This window comes from Drosophila hydei, unplaced genomic scaffold (genome assembly GCF_003285905.1).
Source record: "Drosophila hydei strain 15085-1641.00,03,60 unplaced genomic scaffold, DhydRS2 tig00008120-arrow-arrow-pilon, whole genome shotgun sequence".
Classification (NCBI taxonomy): Eukaryota; Metazoa; Arthropoda; class Insecta; order Diptera; family Drosophilidae; genus Drosophila; species Drosophila hydei.
In genome coordinates this window covers 3,652-27,830 of record NW_022045831.1, presented here as the reverse complement: position 1 = coordinate 27,830, position 24,179 = coordinate 3,652, and the positions used below count along the sequence as shown (strand labels likewise).

The window sequence follows — 24,179 nt, the reverse complement described above, 5'->3', positions numbered from 1 at the left end:
ACGAAGCGCGAAATTGAGTTAAAGTGACTTTGCGAGCTGCGCGTTTGGGCTTTGAAAGGCTGCTCGCATTCACCTGTGTTTTTTGACAGTGTTAGTTAGTGATAAAGGTGTAAACATATGTAGTTCCTTAACTCGCCCACGCTAACAAATTCTGTGCTCACTTGCTTCAGTTAATTGTTTACATTGTGTCCGTCGACTTGCTGGAATTTCTTAAATTGTTGTGAGTGATCTATACACACGCACGCACACAGACTCATGCACACACACACGATCATACAAGTCATCTGTGTGCGGGTATGTATGTGAGAATTTTCAATTGGATCATTAATATTAATATGGCGCGCATTTCAACGATTTCAATTGGCATTTCTGTGTTTTGCGTATGGATTAACAGATTCCATAAATATTTTCAGCTTTTGATTTGAATATTGAAACAGACTGCTTGCAATGATGGAATAAACGGCTACTGGGGGGGAGCAACTTATCAGCATCATGTCATTGCAGCCGCAGCCGCTGCCTCAGCCGACGTCGTTGTCGACAGTTGCAAGCGGCAGCGCGTCGGGCAACCATCAATTGCTGCGCCCCCAAACGCTGGCCGCGCCGGAGCGTGAGCCCGTTGAGTTCAACATCAATTTGGTGGGCGCACCACCCGAAGTGGAGCAGCTGGTTGAGCAAATTAAATGCGTGGCCGAGCAGTTTTTATATCACTGGAAGAGTTTCCCCATTGGTAAGCGCTGTGCCAAATGTGTGATTGGAAACAAGTGTGACTGAGTTTTTATTTGATTTTATTTCCTTACAGTTCTGCCCCAACCATTAGCGACCAGCACTCTTAATGTAACGGCCAGTAATGCGACAAACAGTGTCAGTGGTCGCAGAAAGCGTCCCATTAATCAGAGTGACCTATTTATAGCGCCGCCCTTTGATGAATTGGATGCTGTTGCCTCCGATGGTAGCGGCGAGCCGCGTCGCCTCACAAATGCACAATTGAAAAGTTTGCGCGAAACTGGGTGAGTTTGGGGTCGCATGGATGCATGCGCACAAAGCACAAAAAAAATCAAGAGCTGCTGCCTGCTGTCTGGCAAGGAAGTTAATGATAATGATGATGCTGCAGCCAAGCAGAAAATGTGAGGTTTTTCCGATAAAGCGCTCGAGCGTAGCTGTCGGCGCGTGTCATTCAATGAAGATAAACCATGATCAAGTCCTAAATCGATATCATTCAAATAAACTAACGCTGCACGGTCGGTGCTTTTACATATGTACATTGTAGATATGTATGTAGGTAACTTTAATCTGCCTTGGCAGCACCGTTCCAACGCTGTGCGGAGTTATTCAATGCAAACGCTTAGCCAACAACTTGCAAATCATTTGTCACCTTGCGCACGCACACGCAGCTGTTAAAACAAGAGAAGCAAAAGCCACAATCAAATCAGAAGCATGTTAAAAAATCCTTGGGGCGAAAGAGCAAATTGTTTTATTTTTGGTTCAGTTTTGTTTGACGTTTTTTGCATGCATCACTTAACACGTTAACCTTTGAAACAACGTTAGCATTAACATTACGTCAAAATGCGCAAATATGTGTCTGTAAGTAACTGAAATCAGTTACAATTAACGTAAACAAAATGTTTGTATGTGAAATATTCCTGTAAAGCTTGCAAAAGGATAAATATGGAAAGCCGAAGAAATTAACTTTGGAACAATTGGAAACAATACGTAAAAATGGGTAAATAAATAATAAGCAACGAACTAAAAAAGCAAAAAAATAAACAAAAATTAAAACCGAAATAAATGTTTTGCGTGTTTGCCATATTGCATATCAAATTGTTTAGTCAGTGTATCATATTTTATACCAATTGTAAACATATACATATAAAGCATATAAAGTTATATTTTTCTAACCGCAACATACATAAATTATGCGTGGTACTTTGTTTTCTCTGTTTATAAGTATCCATTCATAAATAACGCTGCGCCAAATTTATGCATGCCTTTAAAACGAATCGAAAATTCGCAAACAAATCTTAAGACAAATAGCATATAGAATATAAACCATTTGGCAGTTTCTATAAATTAAGTTGCATCTACTTTGGAAAGTATAGACTGTTGTCTACTACTCTATGTTTATTAATGTAAGGTTTCTTAAGTTTAATAATGTGGACAGATAAAATATATTATTTAATTTTGCAATAGAATTTTAAATATTACTTTTGATATATATATATTTTTAAAATTTTTCAAATGTATTATTATGTACCGTAATATTAATGGGATTAATTCCATGTTGTTTCGTATTAGTTATTTAAATAGGAAATACACACAAAATGTTCCACACATCATTTCACTCGCTCACAAACTCATTTTAAGTGTCTGTAACTAATTTATTTAATTTGTTCATAGTCACATGAATTCGATCAAACAAAATTAAAAATCTGGCCCACGCTTAAGCATGCTTTTAATTTGTCATTAAGTTGTGTCTCGTATCAATATATGTGTTGTGTCCATATGTGTTGTATCTGTTGCTCTCGCGAATCTTATCAACTGTCTGTAACACATGAATTTCCATTCACAGTGAATTCGACGTTCCCAGCTTGCATTTTACTGGCCAGGTGCACAAGTGGCGTCTTTCGCAGCTGTTGCAAAAGGGCACCCTTCGAGCCCATGATTCGTTTTTGAGCGATTTGGCGTTGGCAGCGCGCTTTGTGGTCGTCACAGCTCGTGCTCGCATCTTCTCCCACTTTTTTTCTGTGGTGCATGCAATGCATGCTCTGCTGGACGCACTCATCAGGCTGGTGGATATGTTTATCGGTGTGCCCGCTTTGTTGGCTCACAATCTGGACTACAAGATAAAGGAGGAGCGTTGTCGCTTTCTCATAGCTGAGCTGGTGTGTCGGGTAAGTCAATTGCCAGAAACAAAGTATATTACTAGAAGTAATTAAATACTTCCCAATCGTACTTATGATTTAATCTCTCAATAATCCAATTTAATGAGTATTCTCTGAATTTACTTAAAGACTCAAGCTGGATCGTATTTCATTCATTGTTTTACCTTTGCAGCCGGAGTTTGAAGACTGTCTAGATGGCCTCTGCTCCTATGTGCGCAAAATGCTACGTCGGGCAACCATGGAAAAGTTTGATTTCAACAGCTGCGAGGTGACTCAACCGGTGCCATACCTGTTTCTCACACCCAAAGGGCAGGAGATCGATCTGCGCCTGTTTTGCAAGGACATAATGCGTAAAGCACTTCCCATTCTTGTGGGCATACTGGAGCGCGAGACACGGGGCTGGTTTTTGCATTTCCGTGAACGGCTGATTGCCGAGCTACGTGCTAAGAAACTGAACGACAAGGAAATCGAGGAGGAGGTTAACGACGCTGTCATGAAGGAGTATTTGCAGCGTGTGTATAGCTCCATCATGTCCAATGCCAAGCTGTCTGAATTGGGTAACGGCGTGCCGCAGCTGCTGGTGGACCAGGCCCAGTCGGTGGTTATTATGTACAAGGCCGTTGACAAGGTGCAGCAGGATATCAAGCGAACTCGCGAAGACCATCAAAAGTGCTTGTCCAACGACCACTCTGTACTGTCGCGCGTGGCGCCTTGGCTGCGCTCCAAGCTGCGGCACGCAGAGCAGCACAAGCTGTACAAGTGCGCCTGGTCAGCACACGAGGAAGCATTGAAGATGTGTAGTCAGCACAATCTGCATCAGACTGCCTACTTTCTGTCACGCGATCTAGCGTTCATGAAGGAGCGTGAGCCAGTGCTGTTAAAAGAGCTGAAGAATGCTAAGACGCCCACACGTAGTTTCCAATGGGCGTGTCGTATCTGGTCGCCACAAGCGTGGATCATCAGACGCAACTTTCAGGGGCAATCTGATGTGATTCCCACAGTCATCAGTCAGCAGGCTACATCGATAGTCACGCCACGTTCAGATCCTAGCCAACCGGTATTTCTGGTTGAGAAGGAAATGATACGCACCACCAGCTCGCGTTGGCCCTTTTGGCGTTTGTTGAATCTGTTGCAACGCACCTGGTGCTGGACTTGGAACATGATGTTTCTGCTCGGTATTCTTGTGCCCTGGTGTAGTCCGCTTGGATTGCGCGCACTCTTCTGTATTAAACCCTTCATGCCCGACCTGGAACTGTCTCAAATCAATGGTACCCTATTTCCGCGCAAAACTAGTATTACACAGACTTTGGCTTCGCGGCTAATCGAACTCTGGCGGCACATATCAAAATCACGCACTCACTTCGAAACGGAACCTGACACAGGTAATATATATATATATGTATATATTTGCCTGATATATAAGCTTTTGTTAGTTCCCACCTTTAATATTTATGCTACTTAAAGTATAATATTACTCTGTAAATATACAAAAAAATGTATCAGAGTTTAGAGCTTTTAGACTCTTCAAGAGAATAATTGATTATTAAAAGATCTGACGTCTTAGGTGTACGCCATTCCGTTTTTATTAGCTATTAATTTTCTTTTGAGGGGTTAATGTAAATTTATTTTATTTATAAGCTAAACTCATGCAATGTATTTACCAAATTTTTCCAGGTTTTATTGGCAAGGGCTTGACACGCAATTTGAACCGCACTTGGAATTACTTTGTGAAAGGATTTCTGGGCACCGTTGTAATTTTGTTCGCATTCCCGCTAATTTGCCTAGCGACCTGTTTGCTCAGCATTGGGTTGGCATTAAGTGCACCTCTGTGGATTCCAGTGTTTGTTGTGTTGTTGCACATTTATATGATATTAGTTTATGACCTTGATGCACCGGACAACACTAGGAATCGTTACTGTATTCTATTGGAGGTACTCTTATGGAACTTTCTCATTCAGGGCCTGCTGCAGCCGCTAGTGGCGATTTTGGTGGCTACGTTGCTCTGCCCACTAGCGGCAGGTCTTGTTCTAATAGGTAAATATATAAAACCCCTATGTAGTTTTTAGAAGTGGATTGCTGACTAATTAACCTTTCAGTTGGTGTTGTGCGTTATACGCTGCGTCTGCTCTGGGATTCCGTGACGTTTCATTTGTTCATTAAGAAATGCGGAAGGGTGCCCGCTTCGGATAGCATTGCTGTAAAGCGAATTGCAGGACCCGGCTTGGCCTTGGACTATTACTTTATCATAAGACCAGAACAGGCGTTGGCAGCATTGGAGGCTAAAATGGAGCTGGACGAGCTGCAGGCATATCAGCATGCTACCGAACGTGTGGTATTGCAGCCACAGCAGGATTTTCTGCAATTTGTCGAAGCCTGTTTTGGTCCCTTTTCCGCTCAATTGTCAAAAACGGGTCCATATTTAGCGCTTGATCGCGAAGCACAAGACTTGATGAGCTCGTTGCATGAAAAACTGGAGAAACGCCGCAGGGAGCTGCAAACCAGTCTAACCACCCAGGTTAAGTCGCGGATTAAGCTGAACACCAAAGAATTGAAGGTACTGTAAAATTACTTCGCTGTGCACTATGTGCTACTATAATTGATGTACATTGACTGTATTTAAAGATCGTTATACAACTGGCCGCCCATTTACTCGAAAAATACTATCCGTCTCATGTGGTTGGCAGGCTATCGATTAGCGAAGAAGAATTTTGGGATAACAAGGTATGTAGTGTACAAGAAAACATTGATTATTTTTTAATAAGTATAATATAATTTCTGTGTGCTTGCTTTACAGGGTCTCTCGGTTAACGATTGGCCGGGTCTCGCGGGTCTCATATATACGGAAATATTTAGTTTAGATTTTCTAACGCCATTGACTGAAAACGATACGCATTTTAAATTAGAACCACATGCCTCGCTTGACTTAATGCGCTATACGGAGATGGTAAAGAATGCCAACGATGTGATCGGTTCCAAAGGGCTAGATTTATTAGGCAATGTGTATGCGCCTCGCGGCAATGTCCAGGTGCATTTACCATTCCTCGAAGTGACCGCATTTAATCCACGTTCACGCATCACGTTGACTTTCCGCAAGCCCGAGAAGCGGTAAGTGTTTTTCCGTCAAGGAGACCTAATGTATTAACGGGTTTGTTTAAATGTTATAGCGACATGTCCGTGGGTCTAACGACGCCACGAGTACGCGCGCATCGCGCTCAGCACGTGCCGAAAGCAACGCCAGATGCCCAAAGGCCTTGGCGTCCATGGAAACAGAAAAGCGGGGAGCGAAGCGTGACGGAGAAATTGTTGATACCGCTGCCAGTGCCTCATCCCGTACACATTGCCATAGCCATTTATAATCGCGATACAGAGCAACCCATACCGTTGGACTCCGAGCTCGTCTGGGAAATACTGAAATCTATTGAAGACTGCCAGAGCGGCGATGCAATGGTATGTGGTTCTAATTGTATATAAGTTCGTTTAGTAATTTAACCTCTTTTGACAGGCTGTACATTCGGTAGCGCGCTATCATGGAGCCGTCCTAGAGTCTAGCAATGATTCGCTTGCCAGCAGCAGTAGCATTGGCAGCACGCGCGAATCTGGCTCCGGTTCCGTGTCTGGTTCTGCATTGGGCAACGGCACTGAGACTTTGCCTTGTGGAAATCGTGAGGTACGTTGGTTTATTAAAAACTTTGTTTCCGAGTCTCATCCATATGCCGCACAGGTTTGCACACAGGTCAAAGTTGATGCCGCGCCTACACCTAACGCATCTGGCTTTCATTGGACCCTTAGCAATTGGGGTGCCGCGCAGACGGCGCGTAGACGCACCAATTCCAACGTGCGCGTCGATTTAGCCAGTCCCGAGGATATATCACTGGACACAGATAGCTCGCGAGCTGTGTTTAATAATGCATATGGCACTACAGTCTAACAGGTTCATGTTAATTTGGGCACAATATATATATATATATATATATATATATATATATATATATATATATTTAAATATATATTTATATATAGATATATATATAATATATAATATATATATCCCTATATATTAGAAATTCAAATACGATTATGTTTGGATGCAGCTGCAGTTCTTACAAAAAATGAGGAACATTCAAATTATTTGCATTATCCAGTTAGGCATTTGTATATGACACGCATAGCAAGTGACATTTCGCGAATTGTAGCTTTATTTAATTAAATTTGATTCATTAAAAAGGCTATGAAATGCAGGAAGAATGTCGGATTGCTGAGGCTCGGTTCAGCTAAAGCATTTATGATAGTTAAAATGTAATATGAACAAATCTATCCATATACATACTATATATCTATATTATATGATATACACACATAAATGAGTTGTTAGCATATAAACTTATACATATATACATCCTTATATATATATATATATATATATATATATATATATATATATATATATATATATATATATATATATATATACATTGCAAATACACAAAGCAACTTAAATCTAGTCGCCAGCAACTTTTATGCAGCAATTTAACTCAAACTTTTTTATGCCACTAATTAAGAATACTAAATAGCGAACGCTTCAATACGTATGGCTTCGATGATGATTTTACACCAATTCTAGTTTATACTTTCATTCGAATATTCACAGTTCAACTAACAACACACTGTGGTCCATTAGTAAATTCCATCGGCTTTTCATGATTACTACTAATAATTGTAATTTTTGTAGAACGCTTGAATATTTTATTCAACTTCTTCACTCGTTTGCATCAGTTTACCTTGTTTGCTACACTTGAAAAGAATTCCAAATTTTAAACGAAATAAGTTGATGGTTTCAAAGATAGATTTTTGTAAAACAATGCTCGACCGACCATACAATATTAAGCAATATATACATTTACATACAGGCCTTATCGAAGGCAGTTGAAGTATTTAATGTTAATCAACTTCTAGTAGGGTAGGTAGGTGTTTTTTTTAGCAATCAGGTAATCATTTGCGAAGACAAACTGGATTATATAGAAGATATGTGAGCAGTCAAAGAAACAAACAAATATCATTGAAAAATAGTTAGAGTAACAGATTCAGGTTGATAATAATAAACTGTGTAAACAAATGCGAATCGTTCTTAAGAAACTAAAGTGTTCAATTTATGCCTTGTACGATTGAATGTCCATTCCAAAATTGCAATCAATCAAATGATCAAAGAATCAATCACACATCAAAGGATACCAAAATCATGTTCATGCAATTCTTATGCCTACCTACTCTTGAGTAAATTAACAGCACTAAAAATAATTATACAAAAAACCGTAAATAACTCAACATAATACCATAATTTAGAAGTTTTATAGCGAAACGTAATTCAATTAAAAAAACAAATTTTGTGGACGATCGATAACTGTTTTAAACAAGTGCGTATTCAAAGATATAGTATTTTAAACGATGGAAAACATTTTTGGCACACTGTGCAATGGCCATGAGATTTTCTTTGTACCTAACAAATACAGAAATTTAATTTTAGCAATCAAAAATATTATAAATGCCACGAATTGTACTAAACAAAAGTTGAACAAATATTGTTAATTAATATTAAATATGGTATGACAACTAATTTATATAAATTAATATACATACAACTATTACTAAACTTAAACCTGTATGCATATGCAACTATGTTTTTACAACTACTACTATTTCTTCTTTTCCTCTTCCAAACACTAATACGAATTATAAATGATAGTAACAATAATTAACAAATTAACGTACAATAACAGCATTAAATAAAGGCAGTAAATTATAATTTAAAAATTTTTCACATATATATATATATATATATAAATATATAGTAAGAGACTACAAATCATAATTGTTAACAATAAAAGAAAGAAGTATCTGCCGCTTTCCAAGTCAGTTGTATTACCTGTAATACCAATCCTTCCCCCAACGTATAGTACATGTGCCCTCCAAGTATTTACCAATATTTCTCCTTTTCTATTTAGTTATGTTAACTTCAAAGTATTAATTTTTAGTACCTACACCTTACACTGCTTTCTGATTTCAATCATAAGTTCGGCAGCTTCCAATACTATTTTAAGATTGGCAAATACATTTCTTATTTACATTTTCTATATCTACGAAAAGAAGATAAAATTATTCGTTTGCTCATGCTTCAGCGTAAATTTATCGGAACCATTTATATCCATATATATTAAATGAACAAAACAAATACATTTTTTAATGAAAGCAAGTCTCATAATAGCGCTTCATGGGCAAACGAACTCTTATTATATTTTAAGCTAGAGTAAATCGAATGAGATCTTTGCGTACATGCATACAAATATACAGACATACATAAATATGTAGTTATACAATTTAAAACATACAAATTAAATGAAGAAAATGAAACGATAATCTCGACAGCGCATTGAACAATTTTATGAAAATGAAACGTAGTTTAATAATTATGTAATAAAAATGTTGGATAAAAAATAAATATTGATGGTTTTTATTTGTGCAAAAATACTTGGAAGTTATTCGTATATCGTATCTTTCTATTTTGACATCTTCTAAATTTACCTGCAAGAATCTAGTCACTTCTTTCCTGGTCAAAAAGGGAAAGCTGTAGAAATAACGTTGCTACAAAAAAGGATAACATTTTGTTGTTTTTTTTTTTCAATTTTACTTCACTTTATTTTGATTTACTTTATACATTAAAAGTAGCTTAAGTATAGAAAAGATTCACTAAGGATAATTTAACGTTAGCTTATAATAAAAATTAACCAACAAAACTCGTAGCGAGTACAAGGTAAACAATTCGAAAGGATTAAATCAAGGGAAAGTATAATCACAATAATTAGTTAGTTTTGAATGCAAATGTGATACGAAAAAATTTCATTAAAATATATGAATATTACACTATATAAGTAAAAATTGACTGATAAGTAACATAAAACAGTTAAGTAATCTTTTCAATTCGCTTTGCGATACACTTTAATTGAAAATGTTAGCAGGTATAAAATTGTATATAGAGATAGATAGATAGATAGATGTATATAGACGGGGAAACAACGTGTCTAAATTTGTGAAAATGCGGATCAAGAAATCCAATAATCAACAGTTCAACAGCCCTAAGTTCTCTGAGTGACTTTACTATATGTATATATATATATATATATATATAATGAATGTCCTTATTTTTAAAGTTTATATTTGTTGGATTTGTTTGGAAATGGTTGAGAGTCTTAACATCTTTAGTGAGCAAACCTTTTGTAGAAAAATCGAATCTAATACAATGTTAAGGCATATTAAATTCAATTAACTAATCACATCCGGTATGATAAAATAGAGTAGTAGAAGAGTAGAAGGAGCAGTAAACGTTCTCCTTTTGAGTACAAAATATAATTAGATAACCAACGAAATTGTAAATCTGTTCAAGGATGCTGATTCTACTGAGATTTCAACAAGTTACCGTGGAATTTGTTCCAATACTTTTACGTTAACAACATATGTAGAGTGCTTGATCTACACAAGGGAATGTCTAAAACTCAATAGATTTAGTTGACTAGCCCTTCGGCATAGCCTTGACTCATTATTTTTCCAAATCTGTGCCTCACTGAAACGGCAATAGGCAATTGGCTGTCGTGTTGAGCAGTCCTAGGCGCTGCTTCTGCTTGCGCTGCTCCGTCATGTGATCTTTCAGCTCGTGTAGTTGCGTCGACAGATTCTTGATTAGCAGTTGTGTCTCCAGGAGCTGTGCCTGCATGCTACGCAGCTCGATCTGTTCGCCATCGGCGTCCACTGCGGCCAGCGACATGGCGCGTAGCCTTGGGAACCATTCCAAAATGCCAGCCTTCACCATGGCGTATACATAACTTTCAGGCCCCGTGAACTCTGTGGGATCCTTGACCTTGACCAGCACAATGAAGTACAAGTAATGCCACATATTGTGCTCGCTTTTGATGTGCTCCTCGAAGCTGACCGTCTTGTTGTCGAAAGCTGAGCGGTTGAGCGAACAAATGAAACAGGTCGTCTTGAGTATTGCCTCTTTTTGCTGCTTTTCCGATCTCAGATCGGCAAATGTGTCGATAATGACACCAAAAATCAAGTTCAACACGATAATAATGACAATAAAGAAGAACAGCAGATCGTAGATGACGCGTGCCACAAAAAGACCCTCCTGCAAGGCAAATGAATAATTATTGTATTTTCGTTTCAGTTTAGAATGCGAGTTAATAAATTACCTTGCTCGAGGGTGCCCTCAGAATATCGCCAATGCCGCCACCATTTCGCAGTCCTTGGTTTAGGGTCGTTACAATGCACATGACCAGTGAGTCACAGGAGCGTTCCTTGGCATCGCCGCTGCCAACGATAGTTGCAGCTCCGTTCTGCCTTGAGCCGTCTTCACAGCCGCCGTGTTCGTCTGGCCTGGCACAGAACTGATCGGGCGACGCTGACACCGATAACGTTAACGGACTAACAGTCGAGGCATCCTGCTCTTCAAAGTCCACCGAAACGAGAAAATCATCTTTGAAGAACATGTAGCCAATTATGGAGAATAGGTAGACCAAAATCAATGCCAGCACGGCGGTCAATACAATGGAGCGGCCGTTGCGTGTAACTGAACGAATCACATTGACCAGCGTCTCCTCTCGATAGACAACGTCAAACAGCTATGAAAAGGCTCTGAATTAAATTGAGGAACACATCATTATTATATATACTTACCAGCAGTGAGTAGAAGAATGGATGGAAAATCAGTCCACAAAAGCAAAATGCTATATAAATGCAATGATAGAGCAGCTGAAAGTCGGTGATGATCTTCAGAAAGTGCTTCTCTAATGTGCCCTTGTTGCCCATAATGCTCACAATATGAACGCTCTTAAGCGTCACCTGCGAGAAAAGGATTGCAAAATATGAATTGAGCAACTGGATACTTGAGCAACCTGGACAACTACTTACCGTAACGACGCCCAGCAAACAGAGGGTGGATTCTGGTCCGAGTAAAAATATAAATCGAAGTATAACGGAGCCAATGAATGTCCGTATGCCCGACTCACGAGGCAGCGTAATGACTATAACCAATGAGAATATCAAAATGGCCCAGAATAGCAGTGAAATATGCGAACTGAGCTCTGAATATAGAAAAGAAAATCTGTGTTAACAAAACGTATAAATTCCAACTATATTCTAGTTTTATAAAAGTAAACTAGTATAATAGATATGTACCTAATAGAGGTATAAGAACACAAACCTCCCCAACCCACTAAGTAGACTATATATATATATTCTTTACATTATGCTACGAAATTTCATACCTGGTACAGTATTATCGAAGGGATAGAAGAAAGCCACGATCATATTGATTACCACAACGCAATTGAATAGTATATTGCTCCATAGCGACATGTAACTGCTAATCCAGAAGAGCAACGGCTGACCTGTAAGAGAAGTGAGTCTTGGATAAAATGCCATTCCACATATTGAAGGACTTACTTCGCAGCTTCTTTTGCCATTTCATTTCGTTAAACATCTCCTCGGCCTTGTCAAAGAAATCTGCTACTTTGGAGCCCTGATCATCACGTTCCGCCGTGTTAAGTATTTTGATTTTCGTGTCTGTTGTCAAATATTCACAAATTTCAGGTATGGGAAATACAATTTGCTCCAGTGTGCGATCGTTGCGAACAATCTGGGAGTGAGACGCATGGAGTAAGATATTATTAACAGAATAGACAAATAAGAAATTTCGGTCCTTACCTCAATTTGTGCCGTATGTGTTGCGTAGTACATGAGAGCTTGACTTGTTTTAGCGTCGAAGCTGGCCGACTGGGGATCTTCAGAGGCCTTGAGTAAAGCCGCCAGCTCCTTGTTGTGCTGGGCTAGCTGATGGCAAAGTATATAAATATTGTGTCCGACCTCGCGGGGACTGACCGTTGCATCATCGTCATCTGTTGCGGCGCTCGGCTCATCCGCATCGTCCTGCTCGTCGATGAGTTCTTCCTGATGATAGGCCTTGCAGGCCACCTCGACCAGCTGCTTGGGATTCATGTTGTAAAGTATGCGCTCTGCATTCTCGCTGTCGCCGCGGCTCTCCATGATGGCCAGCAGCAGTTTGGAAGCATTGTTCTTCAGCTCCAGCACCAGATCCATGCGATTTTCACCCAGGGGATTTATGTTATTCAATATCAAAGCGGTTATAATATCCAAACCGTTCGACTCGTGCGTGGCAATGCAATTCTGGTTCTCGTGGCACGGACCCTGGCAGTACTCGGTGAGCGTCTCCAGCGTTTGATTAATCAACGCCACATTGTGCTCGTTGATGTAGAGACCGAGTAGACCCAGGCCGCCGGTGGTAGAACCGCAGATGCAATCGAGGAACATCAGTGTTTCCGAGACGAGATTATTGTTGGTTTTGTTATTCTGATTACGCAGCAGATTCTGCAGATCAGGATTATGATTCTCACAAAGCAACTGCAGGAAGCGTAGAATGGGCTGCATGACGAGCACCTTGTTGGAGAGCTGGTTACGCTGCTCTTTGCTGTCTCGATGCTTTTCCAGCTTCTCGGCCAGTATGTCCTCCAGCGGGCTATTCACGCTGATCGCTGAGCTCTCCTCGCCGGAGTGTATGTTCCGTGCATTTCCATAGGCGCGCGCTGTGGCCAAGCCCGCATTGTGCAGCTCCCGTTTGAGCTCATCCGTGATGACAACCCCATTGCTCTTGAGGCCATGCTTGCGCGAGATTTTGTCTAGCTCCAGATTGGTATCCTGCTTGTGCTCATGCGCTTTGGCCGCAATATCCGTGGTGTTAACGGAGACCGTCGACTTAATTTCCTGCTGTGCATCCTTCATCTTCTCAAAGAAGACCTTGAAGAACGCCTGATTTAGATCATCGCTGAGAAACTTCTGGAACATGCCTTTCTGTATGATTGGATTGCCGCCCTCGAGCAGTGCTATTCCTAGCTCCACGGCCTCCACAAAGATGTTTGGTGAATGGACCGATTTAATGACCAACTCCACTACTAAGTCGGAGGCGCCCTCGCGGTCCAGATGATTCTGCATTTCGTGCAGCGTTTTGTCCGCACGCGCCAGATACTTGGCGCCAGGGCCGTGTGTAACCAAATGCAACTGCTTGGCGGGATCGGAGGAGGCCGCCGCGGCCAGAGCTGCAGCAGCTGCAACGGCAGCTGGCAATTGTGGGAGTCCGTCTTCAATCTTTGGCGCACTTTTGCACTGAAAGTAGCGCAGCAAGAGCGTCTGACGCAAGGCATCTCCCTTTTCGCCATAGTTGACATCAATGGCCATCATTTCACGTAGAGTGCGCAGCACCTTGACGCACATGCGTTCCTCCTTCTCCTCCAGCAACTTCTCTGTGTGCTTGATTAGCTTGCGAATGAAGCCTCCGCTCTCGCAGCGCTTACGCGCCTCGGTGCCAGCTGGGAAGAGCAGCTCGGAGCGATAAAGTATGTCGACAAGTAATGACAGCTCCGCCTCAACGACAGGCTTTAGTTGATCCTCCAGCAGCGAGACAATGTCTTGCAGTCCCTCAATGATGGAGCGATCCCAACGCATCAGATGGTTCGACTGTTGGGTATCGTACTTGGGCTGCTTGGAGGCCAGCAGCCATTTGGTCGTTTGTCGCGTCAGCATCGCAGTCTTGCTGGACATATTGGTCACCTGCTGCTCCAGCTCCAAGGGCAGCACAATGCTGCGCATTTTAGCCGATTCGGTCAGGGTGCGAATGCAGTTTTCTACGTTGAAGCGATCCGCCAGGGATAGCCACTTGCACTGAGTGAGCCGGTAAGTGGCCTGCAGCAGCTGTACAAAGATCACCTGCCGCGATTGCACTATGGTGCTCTGGTCCGAGAAGGGGCTGGAGAAGAAGCTGCTCAGCAAATTGGTTAAGCCATTTAGCACATAGGCCAATAGCGTCTTGTTAGCTGTGGCTGTGGTGTTCGATATCAACTGATTGAGGTCCACCAGGAAACTTTTTTCGAACAGACTCCACATGTGCCCAGAGGCGTAAATCTCTTTCATTTCCACCTCGGTGTCAATGTAACAATGATTGAGGAAGTCCACGTACGCTTCCTTTACCTCGGGCATGCACAACGGGTGGCATATGATGGTCACAATGTCGTCCAGCGACAGCAGATTATTGCACTTGATCTCCGTATAGACGTTCTTGCCCATGGTGCAGCAGGCGAGCAGCTTCACCAGTTCCACATGATATTTCAGCGGACTGTCGTCGCTAAGCTGTTGACGACGTTGCTGCTGCTGCTGCTGCATCATTTGCACGAAGTGGTGGAACGAGCTTTTATCGTTGTAGAACACCAGCACGTCTTCGCCGGCATTGATGAGCTCCTGCATTACCATGTCCTGGCACTTGCGTATGAACTGGTTTTCGGCTTTGACGATTGTCTGCAGGAACTGCAAATATGCCACATGTCGGCCGTGGATCTCGATGCAGTGCACAAAGTGTTGCACCACTTTATCGGTCACCTCGTTGCATAGCGCCAAATTGTCCTTGAAGATGGCACAGACAGTTTTTGCTTCGAGTATCTGCATGGACAAAAGGTGAGATTTACTTAAGGTACTATCGGACTATCTGATTGAATAATTACGCCTGGATTGAGAAACAAGTCGAGATGATTGTGCAGAAGAACTTGATTCTGTTGATTGCCCAGGCAAAAGTTCTGTAGGAATTCATGCGCAAGGCACATGAGCTCCTTCATCAGCACATCATCTTTCTCGTCATACGGGTTCTGCAGCAAATCCAGGACAACAGTGTGCACGCCGACATTGCGAAGCAGGCGCTGCTCGTGCTTGCGCGGCTTGACAATGGGACCTGTATCGAAGTAGTCGAGCATGAGTGGTATTAAAGATAACAAAGGGAAGGATTACCCACCAGCCGTCACGCAGAACTTGTTCATGCGAATGAGTATCTCCTTGACCTTTTGATATTCGCTGCGTTGCTCTGGCGAGAGTGTGGCATCGTATTCCAGATTATCCGCACCGCCTGCAGCATCTGCACCACCCAGCTCATCGGTTGCCTTGGCCTTGTACACCCACAGCTCGGACTTCTCCACACTCTGGCGCAATATGTCCAAGTCAGATTTGATCTGCTTGTAGGACTCCACATCACTGTCCGAGACGAGCAGTTGCACCTACAATGCAAACAGTCAAATATCAGCTATTAGTCTAACTTACAGCGGCATCAAAACGTGTTCATACATACAAAATCAAAAGATCTTTCATTACGATATGCGGAATACGTCCACTTTAGTGTTAGTTTAGTATATGTTAGCAGTGCGTGATCAGTGTTAGTTGTCACATACATATGATAAATGCAGTTAAACAGATTAGTAACGCGAGTCTCGACGTCGACATCGACACATCGAGACATCGAATTCGAATTCAAGAGCGTTGCATGCAAACCCAAGAGAGATGAAGAATAGAATTGAGAAATTAGAAAGCAACCACAAAGCATTACCAATATCGGTATACCGATTCCATTCAAGTCTCCGATGCAAACATAAGATTATATATAATACAATAAAACATATTAAAACAACTGTGTAAAACTATCCAAAGATTACAGGCCAATTTTACTTAACTACTCTAGTAAACTGATATACTATATACACATTGTATATCCTCTAAGTTCTTTGCGAATACGTTAAGCCTTAATGATATGATGGCACATGCAGACAACTTTAATATATCATCTATAACTACTTCAGAGTGAGTCACGCAGGACTACTTTTGGGAATAAGTAAACGAAACGGCAGCTTACCTGTCGGAAGGCTTGCAACACCTCCTGGCGCTGGCTAAAGTGACGGAAGAGCAGATGCAGTGCTCCAGATACAAGTGGTGCATAGTCGTGCATTATTAGGTGTAGCAGGACGCGTAGAAAGGTGCGTCCACCTTGTCCATCCAGATCCAAGTTGGCTGCATCGCTGCGCTCGCAGTCAAAGATGCCTTCCGCCTGTATGCCAATTGATTCCAGATCAATATTCTTCTGCCGTGCCGCAGCTGCAGAGGCAGCTGCTGCCGCTGCAGCCATGGCAGCCTCAGCTGCGGCTATTTGCTCCGCGTCGGTGGTGCCCGCACTGCCAGGTGTAGTCTGCGCGTTCTGTTCCTCGTTAGCACCGGGTGTGGTGCTATTAGGCTGGGTAACCACTTCGGATTCGTCGAACTCACGCTTGAAAATTGAGAGCAGGCAGCTGATCCTATAGTCTAGGCGCACGTCCAAGATGAACTGCAGTATTTCAATGATCTTCAGTTTGGTGTCCATGACCAGCGGATATTCCTTCATCAGCTGCGACACAGACTTGCGCTGCTGCAGTGCTATAGATGGCGCCGCAATCGCTTGACCAACGGAACCTAATGCCAGCGAAGTCATCACCGTACTCATGTCCCCAATGGAGCGCAGCACGCCACCCTCAGCTGTAAAAGAGACGTAAATTATGGGATTAGTTCAACTGTGTCATTTAAGCAGCCTTTCTTTCCAAGCTTACCATCATTTGACGTCTCCTCTTCGACAGCTTGTCATGGAGAGATCAGAGAGAACTTACTCGACTAACTTAATTTAAGGGTATCATTTTTGGTACTCACAATCGATATCTGTGTTGACATAGGAGCCTCCAGTTGTCGTCTCGGACACGCAGTCCAGTATGGAGAGCAGCGTCTTCGTTAAGCGCAGCAGATCGCTGAAGCTATAGAAGCCAAAATATATCAAATCCCTGGCCAGTTTAACCACCTGAAAGAGATGTGAGTGGATTAAATACGTGTTACTATTCATTAGTTTAGCTACACACCTCAAAGGTCAGCTTGTTCTGCTCCTGATCCGTGAATAGCCACACCTTGGTGGCCACATTGCACAAATAGTTTTCCACAAAGGCGATTGTTGTATTGAATTTGGCACGACAGGCCTGTTTGTTCTGGTCCGGCTGGAGGTTCTTGCCATCATAGCTACGCAAGATGAGCATGAGCATTAGCTGCTAAGTACTAGTCTTGATAACGAGAGTTACTCACTCCATAATAGACATCTTGGAGGGTATTTCACTCCATAGTCGAGCGTATTTCACAGGCGTGACTGGCTCCTGCGGGTCGCGATCCACATGCAAGTGCAGCATCAAACGGCAAAAGGATGCACGCAGCTCGTAGGGCATCGTTTCATCGGACATGCATCTGCAGTAAAGGAAACACTTGAGCAAGGCAATTTGTGCATTCAGTAGAGGAAACTACTTTAGTATCAGGTCAATATCCAATTGGGGCGAGAGTCTGTTCAGAGCCAGATACTGACGATTCAGGCACATGTTCGAGAACAGATTCAGCTGATGGCGATAGTAGTTCAATATAGCCGTCTCCTGTTCGCAGCCATCGGCCACGCAGTTGGCCAGATCGGCCATAGAGCGTGATGACTAAAAGCGCAGAAGAGTAATTGCTTTAAATAAGGGCAGACAGAAGGTAGGTCGTTCGACACTCACCGGTTGGCCCTTCCATTGCAAATGTATTTCGTACTTGTCGCCTGGCAGCCCAAGCTCCTCATCGTTGAGACTCGCACTATCCCATGTGGTCGAGGTGGAGGTAGACTGCACATCCGAGCGATCCTCGTCATCGCCGGCGACCTCAGTGAGCGTGGACAGGCAAACATCCTCGGAGGCGCCTTTGTAGCAGCGCACTGAAGCGCCGCCACGTAGCGCCTTGATCTGTGTGTCAATCAGAATGTCGACATTCTTATCACTAAGCACGCTCTTGCAGATCAACTCCTGGGTGACAGCAATGGCCTTGCGGTTCGAGACGCACAGATCGGACAGATAGTCGAGGAAACGCGAGTCCCAATTGTTCATATTTTTGCGCACAAGACCCACAAACGTCTCGATCTCGGCAGCCGTAATGTGTTTCTCCAGCAGCTTGCGGTTGTTGTGCAGCAGCGCGGTGATTGTATCTTCAGCAAGGATATCGTAGCCGATCTGTTTCTGCATCAGACCAAAGTGCTTCGCAATGTACTCCTGATTTTTGCGATAGTCCTGCTGTGAGAGCCGCAAAATGCGATAGCAAAGTCTGAAAATATTCTTGTAGGGCGCATTCTTGGGATCGCTCAGCTCGTCCAGTCGCAGGAATGGTCCATCGCCAGCCGTGTGCTCCTGGAAGGGTCCTTGCAGTATCTTGAAGAGCTGCTTTAGGATGTACTGCTCGCGCAGCAGTTTCTGTCGATCGCGTATGGGATTCTTAATGGTGAACTCGAGGGCCTTGGTCTTGTTCTGCTCATTCTCCATGCCAGCTATGAAGTAGACAATGTCTTGCAGCAGCGAGATCAGCGCTCGCCGCTCGTTGATCGATATGCTGCCATTGTCCAGCTTGCTGGTCACCATGGCCAGCACCTTGCACGCATCGTTGGCAAAGTCTAGATCACGGACCTCCACCGGCGACACGGGTATCAGCGCAAAAGCCTCCTTGTCCTCCTTGATGGGCGAGCAGCACACCTTCGACATGACCGGCTTATCGTCATCCGCATCGATAGGTATCGACGTTGCATGCACCCATGTATTGGAGCATATATGCTGCAGTCTCACATAACTGGACTGCGGCACCAAGCTGTCCGGCCGAGCCATTGTCGTTGCGTCCAGCACGAACACGGAGGCAATATCAGCCGAATATGGCACTGAGACCAGGCGATACAGTTTGCCCTTCGGTTTGTCTGTGGAAAAGGGAATGAGATCAGTTCAAAATATTTATGCGAGTCTTTTACGACTTGCCATTCAAAGTGGAGTTCATGGTAGAGTTTAGCCCCGAGTCCTTGCTACAGTCGCCCAACAAAGACTCATGGGCATTTGCAGCGATGGCTCCAGCAACTACATCGGACTCTGATTCGGCAGCCAGATAGTGGCCCGTGGCTAGATGCTTGAAGCGATACAAGGAATTCCAATCTCCGGCACCTCCACGACATGAGTCGTGTTGCACCACCTCAATCTCCCAGAGCGCTTTGCTGCTGGTCGCCGCAGTGGCGCTGGTGCGTCCCGTAGTGCGGAGAAAGACATGGTATTGCTTTTTGTACTCGTCCATGGTTAGAAACTTTTCCTGCTCGGCATGAAAGAGACGCACCACGTCGCCACCCTTGAGTATATGTTCCTGGTTCTCCTTGTGCTCCATGAACAGCGAGATTTTCCACGAGGTTGATGAGTTGAGTACGTTGACCTCCTTGCAGCCGGGATTATCGGGTAGTTCGTAGTTAGCGGCCACGTGCAAGTTCTGCTGATCGGCATTCACCGGACTGAGGATCACCTTGTCGCCCACCACAACGTAGTCGCCAATAGAGCGCAGCTTGTAGAACGGCTTTATGTAGAACCAAGAGCCCTCATTGCCATTCGCATCCAGATACACACGCATCGCATTTTTCTCCAGCAGCGACGGCAACCTCTTGTTGACGGTCAGATACTTGTTCGACTTCAAGTGGAGCAGCTGCACCACAGCTCGGCCGTACTGTATGAAGGTCCCCAGCAGTTTCTTGTTCTCCGTCTCATTCTGCTTCTTCTCGATTTCAGCGGCGTGCTAACATGCGAGAGAGAGACGCTACAGATCTGGGTATGAGATTAAGCTACAACTCAATGATGCTTACATGCAAACGCTTCAGCAGATTGGGATCTGTGTTCGAACTCGCCGACTGCTTGGCTGCCTTCCAGAACTGCTTCTGTGCAGAGTAACGGTTCATGGGACATATTTTGATAAGGCAATCTGCAAGCCGAGCAGTAATTAAAATGAGTCTGTCGAAAAGTCACTTGCCATTGGCGCTTACCCCTAAACTTTTTGGGCGGGCAACTCAAATCTCCAGCCTCGGGGCAAACAACGGTTCGATCGTCCACCAGACTGTAACACATCAAAGTCAATTAGCAACATAAAAGTCTCTATGCACTTATGCACAAATTGAATACAAGTTTCTAATCATTTTATAATTCATCATATATCAATTAGCGTGCACTAATTGACATATTGACATGTCAGAGAAGGGAAAAACTCTTGAGTGTCATGCAACAGTTGACTAGGCACTTCAAAGATCTTAAATGCCTTTGAAGAGCGAGTGCAGTTAGTTATGTTTGAATGTGAGTGCGAGTGCAGTGAGTATCCTACAAGCATGTGACAAATGGTACTCACCCGAGTGTGCTCAAGAAGCCGCAAACGCTGCCCTCCGCATAGAGGGAAACAATGTCGCCCAAGTGAAGGAAGCTCGCCGAGCCAATTATATTGTCGCCCATGTTGCTGGGTGTGGGCCGCAGCAGCGTGTGCTGGTGTTGCGTGTGGGCGAGTGAATGTGTGTGCGTGTGTGTGAATTGGCGTTGGGTTGTGTCCGCCCGCTCTCTGGGACTTTGCTTTTGTTGCCTTTGCTTTGTCTATGGCCGGTTATGCGAGTTAATTGCAAAGATTTGTCGCTGTCCTTGTTGTAGCAGCGTGTCCTGTGCACAAATAGAAAAATAAATAATATGTACATTAGCCACTATTATAGCTGTAAGAAATCACATGGGCGCAGTTAGGTCTAATTACATTACACAATCCATCTGTTATTAGTTATCGAGTTATCGCAATCAGCAGCTTTGCTGCCATTGACCTACAGAGCGTACCACGGAAAACTAAACCACTTTCGGGCGTTCCGCATGTCGTTCGAGGCATGTCAATAGATAATTTATTCACAGATATATAAACAAACCAACCACTCGTCCATTTCCCCAATATGGGCGCACATGGAACACTTCACAAGGCCCATACACACATAGATAAACTGTGCTGTCCCTTGAGGTCGGCAAAACTCTGAATTCAGTCTTAAATATGATTAAGTTTAATCATTTTTTATGCTTTATTAATTATATTCATATCTTTTTTTATTAAATTATATCATCCATTTGTTTTTTATCAGAATATTAGTTGAATATATATTTAATAATTCCATTCTTAATATATCTAATTTTTTAACAATATTTTCCTGCCTTACTTAACTTAACATTCGGAACTAAGAAACTTCTCGTATTCTTAATTTCTCAATAGTATTTTCAACAGCTTTTTCTTGCCCAATTGACTTAACATTCACATCTTTCACACATCCAAATTATAATCAGCTTTTCAGCAGTTTGGACTATGCTGCGTATGCTTAATATTTCTGTGGTCGTGTACTGTGAATGGTTTCGTAAATATTTTTTTAAATACTCATTAGTGTAAATGCTCAAATACATAATATATTGTATGAAAAACTAAGTATCGCCTCGCTCTTAGTTATTCAATGTTCTGGCCACGTGGCGTATGTGTAATATTGTCTCTTGCTCTATAGAAATGCTTTTTATTGTGAAAATGTTTGAGTCGACAATTTCATGTTTGCTGTCATTTATTGTAACTATTGTTTTTATTTTTTGCTCTTTATGATTTGTCTCCATTGTTCATAGATAATGGCTCAGATACGATCTGAAAGCAGAGGGTGGACAAAGTATCATAAAAAATGCTGTTTCCATTAGGAGAAAGAGAGAGGGAGAGAGAGACAGACTGCAGTAAAAGTTTTTATATTTTTACAAACTTAATGGGCAGCATGCCACATTGATTTCCTTCAAAAAAACAAACCAACTTTCGTCCTCTGTTAAATGTGGTGGAATCTTAAAAGACATTTTATTTGGCAACGCATGAACTGGGCTGTACTCTAATCTATTTTGGGGGCTAGCTAACACAAATTTATTATCGACAGTTCAGTGTATTCCGCTAATTACAAGATACAACCGAAAGATAAACATTGGCCTGGCCGCATGCACAACAAATAATCAATAAAATACATGAAATTTCCTGATTCCAATTTGTTGAGTTATTAACTATTAGGCAAGTGCTTGTTTTGCTTAGGTTCGGTCAACAGCATTCTGCGATTTCTATTATAGCCACGGACCATAAATTTGAGTAATGCTTAGAATATTCGATGTGTGCCATGTGTGTGTTCCCCTGTTGTATGTTGCTTAGTGTGTGTGTGTGCGTGTGTGTGTGTGTGTCGGTGTCGGTATGCTTATCCACAAGCTACAACACAAGAATAATAATTAGTTCGCTAGAATCAGTTGCGCATAATCAACAATATCTATTAGCTTGTCATTCACAATGATTGGCAGTTAAAGCTGGCCTAAGGACTAAATTCTTCTAGGCTTTAGCAATTCCGATGGGAATTTATGTATGGCAATTAGCATAAATCTGTAGCCGGCCGGTTTCTCACATACGCAAACGTTTATTTTTTGGCTGCAGCCTCTTCAAAGATTTAATTCAAAATTCATCATTTTGTGCTGGCAGCCATGCAGCCAGGCAGCCAGGCAGTAAGGTTGCCCCTGGGTGCCAAGGAATGCCAGCGTTTTCCGACAGGGGAGCAAGTGCTACGGAACTGTTGAAAAGTTTTCATGTCAAACACGCACACACACATGGAAAGCGAGGCCACAGAGTTGGCTGTGATGCTGCTGTGTGTGGCAGGTTCCCCTGTTAGGCAACAGGAAAGTGTGGCATGAAGCATGCAAGCAATTGTGTTCGGCAAAGGCGATATTTGAATCATGTCAGTGTGACAGCTGGCCCAGCTGGAACACCCGCGGCGCATCATATAATTCCTTCTCCACCGCCCACCCACGATTAAATCATATGTTATCATATATTGTACATACTAATGTGAGAGTGCCTAGCTTATTTGCCCTCTGCAGCTGTTAGACAATTAAGTTTAAATTTATTTAGAATTCCATCAAATTAATTAACAATCAAAGCACAATAAGCAAACGATTTCCCACGCAGTTGGTTAGCCACGTTTATGTTGTATACACATACATACACATACAACTAACTGCCTACACATACATACATACACATATAGGTATTATGTATCTGTGTTTGTGGGCTAGCAGGAAGAATGTATACACATGCCTGTGAGGCAGCGGCCAGGTCACTTATTTGCCTATTTTTTGTTGCTGACTGATGCTGGCAGAGCCATCGCACCACCGCACCACCGCACCACCACAGACACATAGCTCACTTTTCTGGCTCGGGCTCGCTTTGCCAGGTGTACATTTTCATGCTAGAGGAAAAGCCACTTACAAATATCTTCACAAATTATTTTTGTGACGAACGTAAACAAAACACAGCAGCCACAGTTGATACTTGTATTGTTTTCTTCAGTTTGACTTATAGCTGATGTCGTATATATAACTGGCATCAATAAATAATTTATGATTTGACTGAATATTTAAATTTTCTTTCTCAGATGCTACACGGCGCGACGGACAACGAGAGGCAGCAACAACGCTTCAACGGGCA

General features: G+C 42.7%; 2 protein-coding genes across 6 annotated transcripts; one reads left to right on the top strand and one right to left on the bottom strand.

The window, feature by feature from the left end:
- The first annotated feature begins 64 nt into the window (after positions 1-64).
- LOC111603557 lies at positions 65-6,825 on the top strand. Of its 4 annotated transcripts, none has more exons than XM_030224918.1 (13): positions 65-220; positions 414-727; positions 800-1,007; positions 1,649-1,720; positions 2,567-2,888; positions 3,052-4,261; positions 4,554-4,913; positions 4,976-5,433; positions 5,502-5,600; positions 5,674-5,984; positions 6,044-6,326; positions 6,382-6,546; positions 6,613-6,825. In XM_030224918.1, exons 2-13 carry the CDS (start codon positions 493-495, stop codon positions 6,805-6,807), a joined length of 3,918 nt encoding a protein of 1,305 aa, XP_030080778.1. In that variant the 5' UTR covers positions 65-220; positions 414-492; the 3' UTR covers positions 6,808-6,825. The 4 variants fall into 4 exon arrangements, with proteins under 4 accessions (XP_030080778.1, XP_023176962.1, XP_030080779.1 ...); XM_023321194.2 differs by having other exon boundaries at positions 66-220; positions 6,601-6,825; XM_030224919.1 differs by lacking the exon at positions 1,649-1,720 and having other exon boundaries at positions 66-220; positions 6,601-6,825.
- A 3,223-nt stretch (positions 6,826-10,048) lies between these two features.
- On the bottom strand, positions 10,049-23,979 carry LOC115483351 (inositol 1,4,5-trisphosphate receptor). Of its 2 annotated transcripts, XM_030224915.1 has the most exons (21): positions 23,961-23,979; positions 21,027-21,325; positions 20,671-20,741; positions 20,494-20,609; positions 19,634-20,426; positions 18,362-19,575; positions 18,120-18,295; positions 17,907-18,062; positions 17,690-17,843; positions 17,487-17,631; positions 17,390-17,416; positions 16,666-17,318; positions 15,778-16,036; positions 15,494-15,717; positions 12,633-15,431; positions 12,372-12,564; positions 12,194-12,316; positions 11,838-12,010; positions 11,604-11,768; positions 11,120-11,548; positions 10,049-11,055 (listed from the first exon to the last, which is right to left on the bottom strand). In XM_030224915.1, the coding sequence occupies exons 2-21, from the start codon at positions 21,125-21,127 to the stop codon at positions 10,489-10,491; spliced, it is 8,538 nt and encodes a 2,845-aa protein (XP_030080775.1). In that variant the 5' UTR covers positions 21,128-21,325; positions 23,961-23,979; the 3' UTR covers positions 10,049-10,488. The 2 variants fall into 2 exon arrangements, with proteins under 2 accessions (XP_030080775.1, XP_030080776.1); XM_030224916.1 differs by lacking the exon at positions 17,390-17,416.
- Between the last annotated feature and the right edge of the window lie 200 nt (positions 23,980-24,179).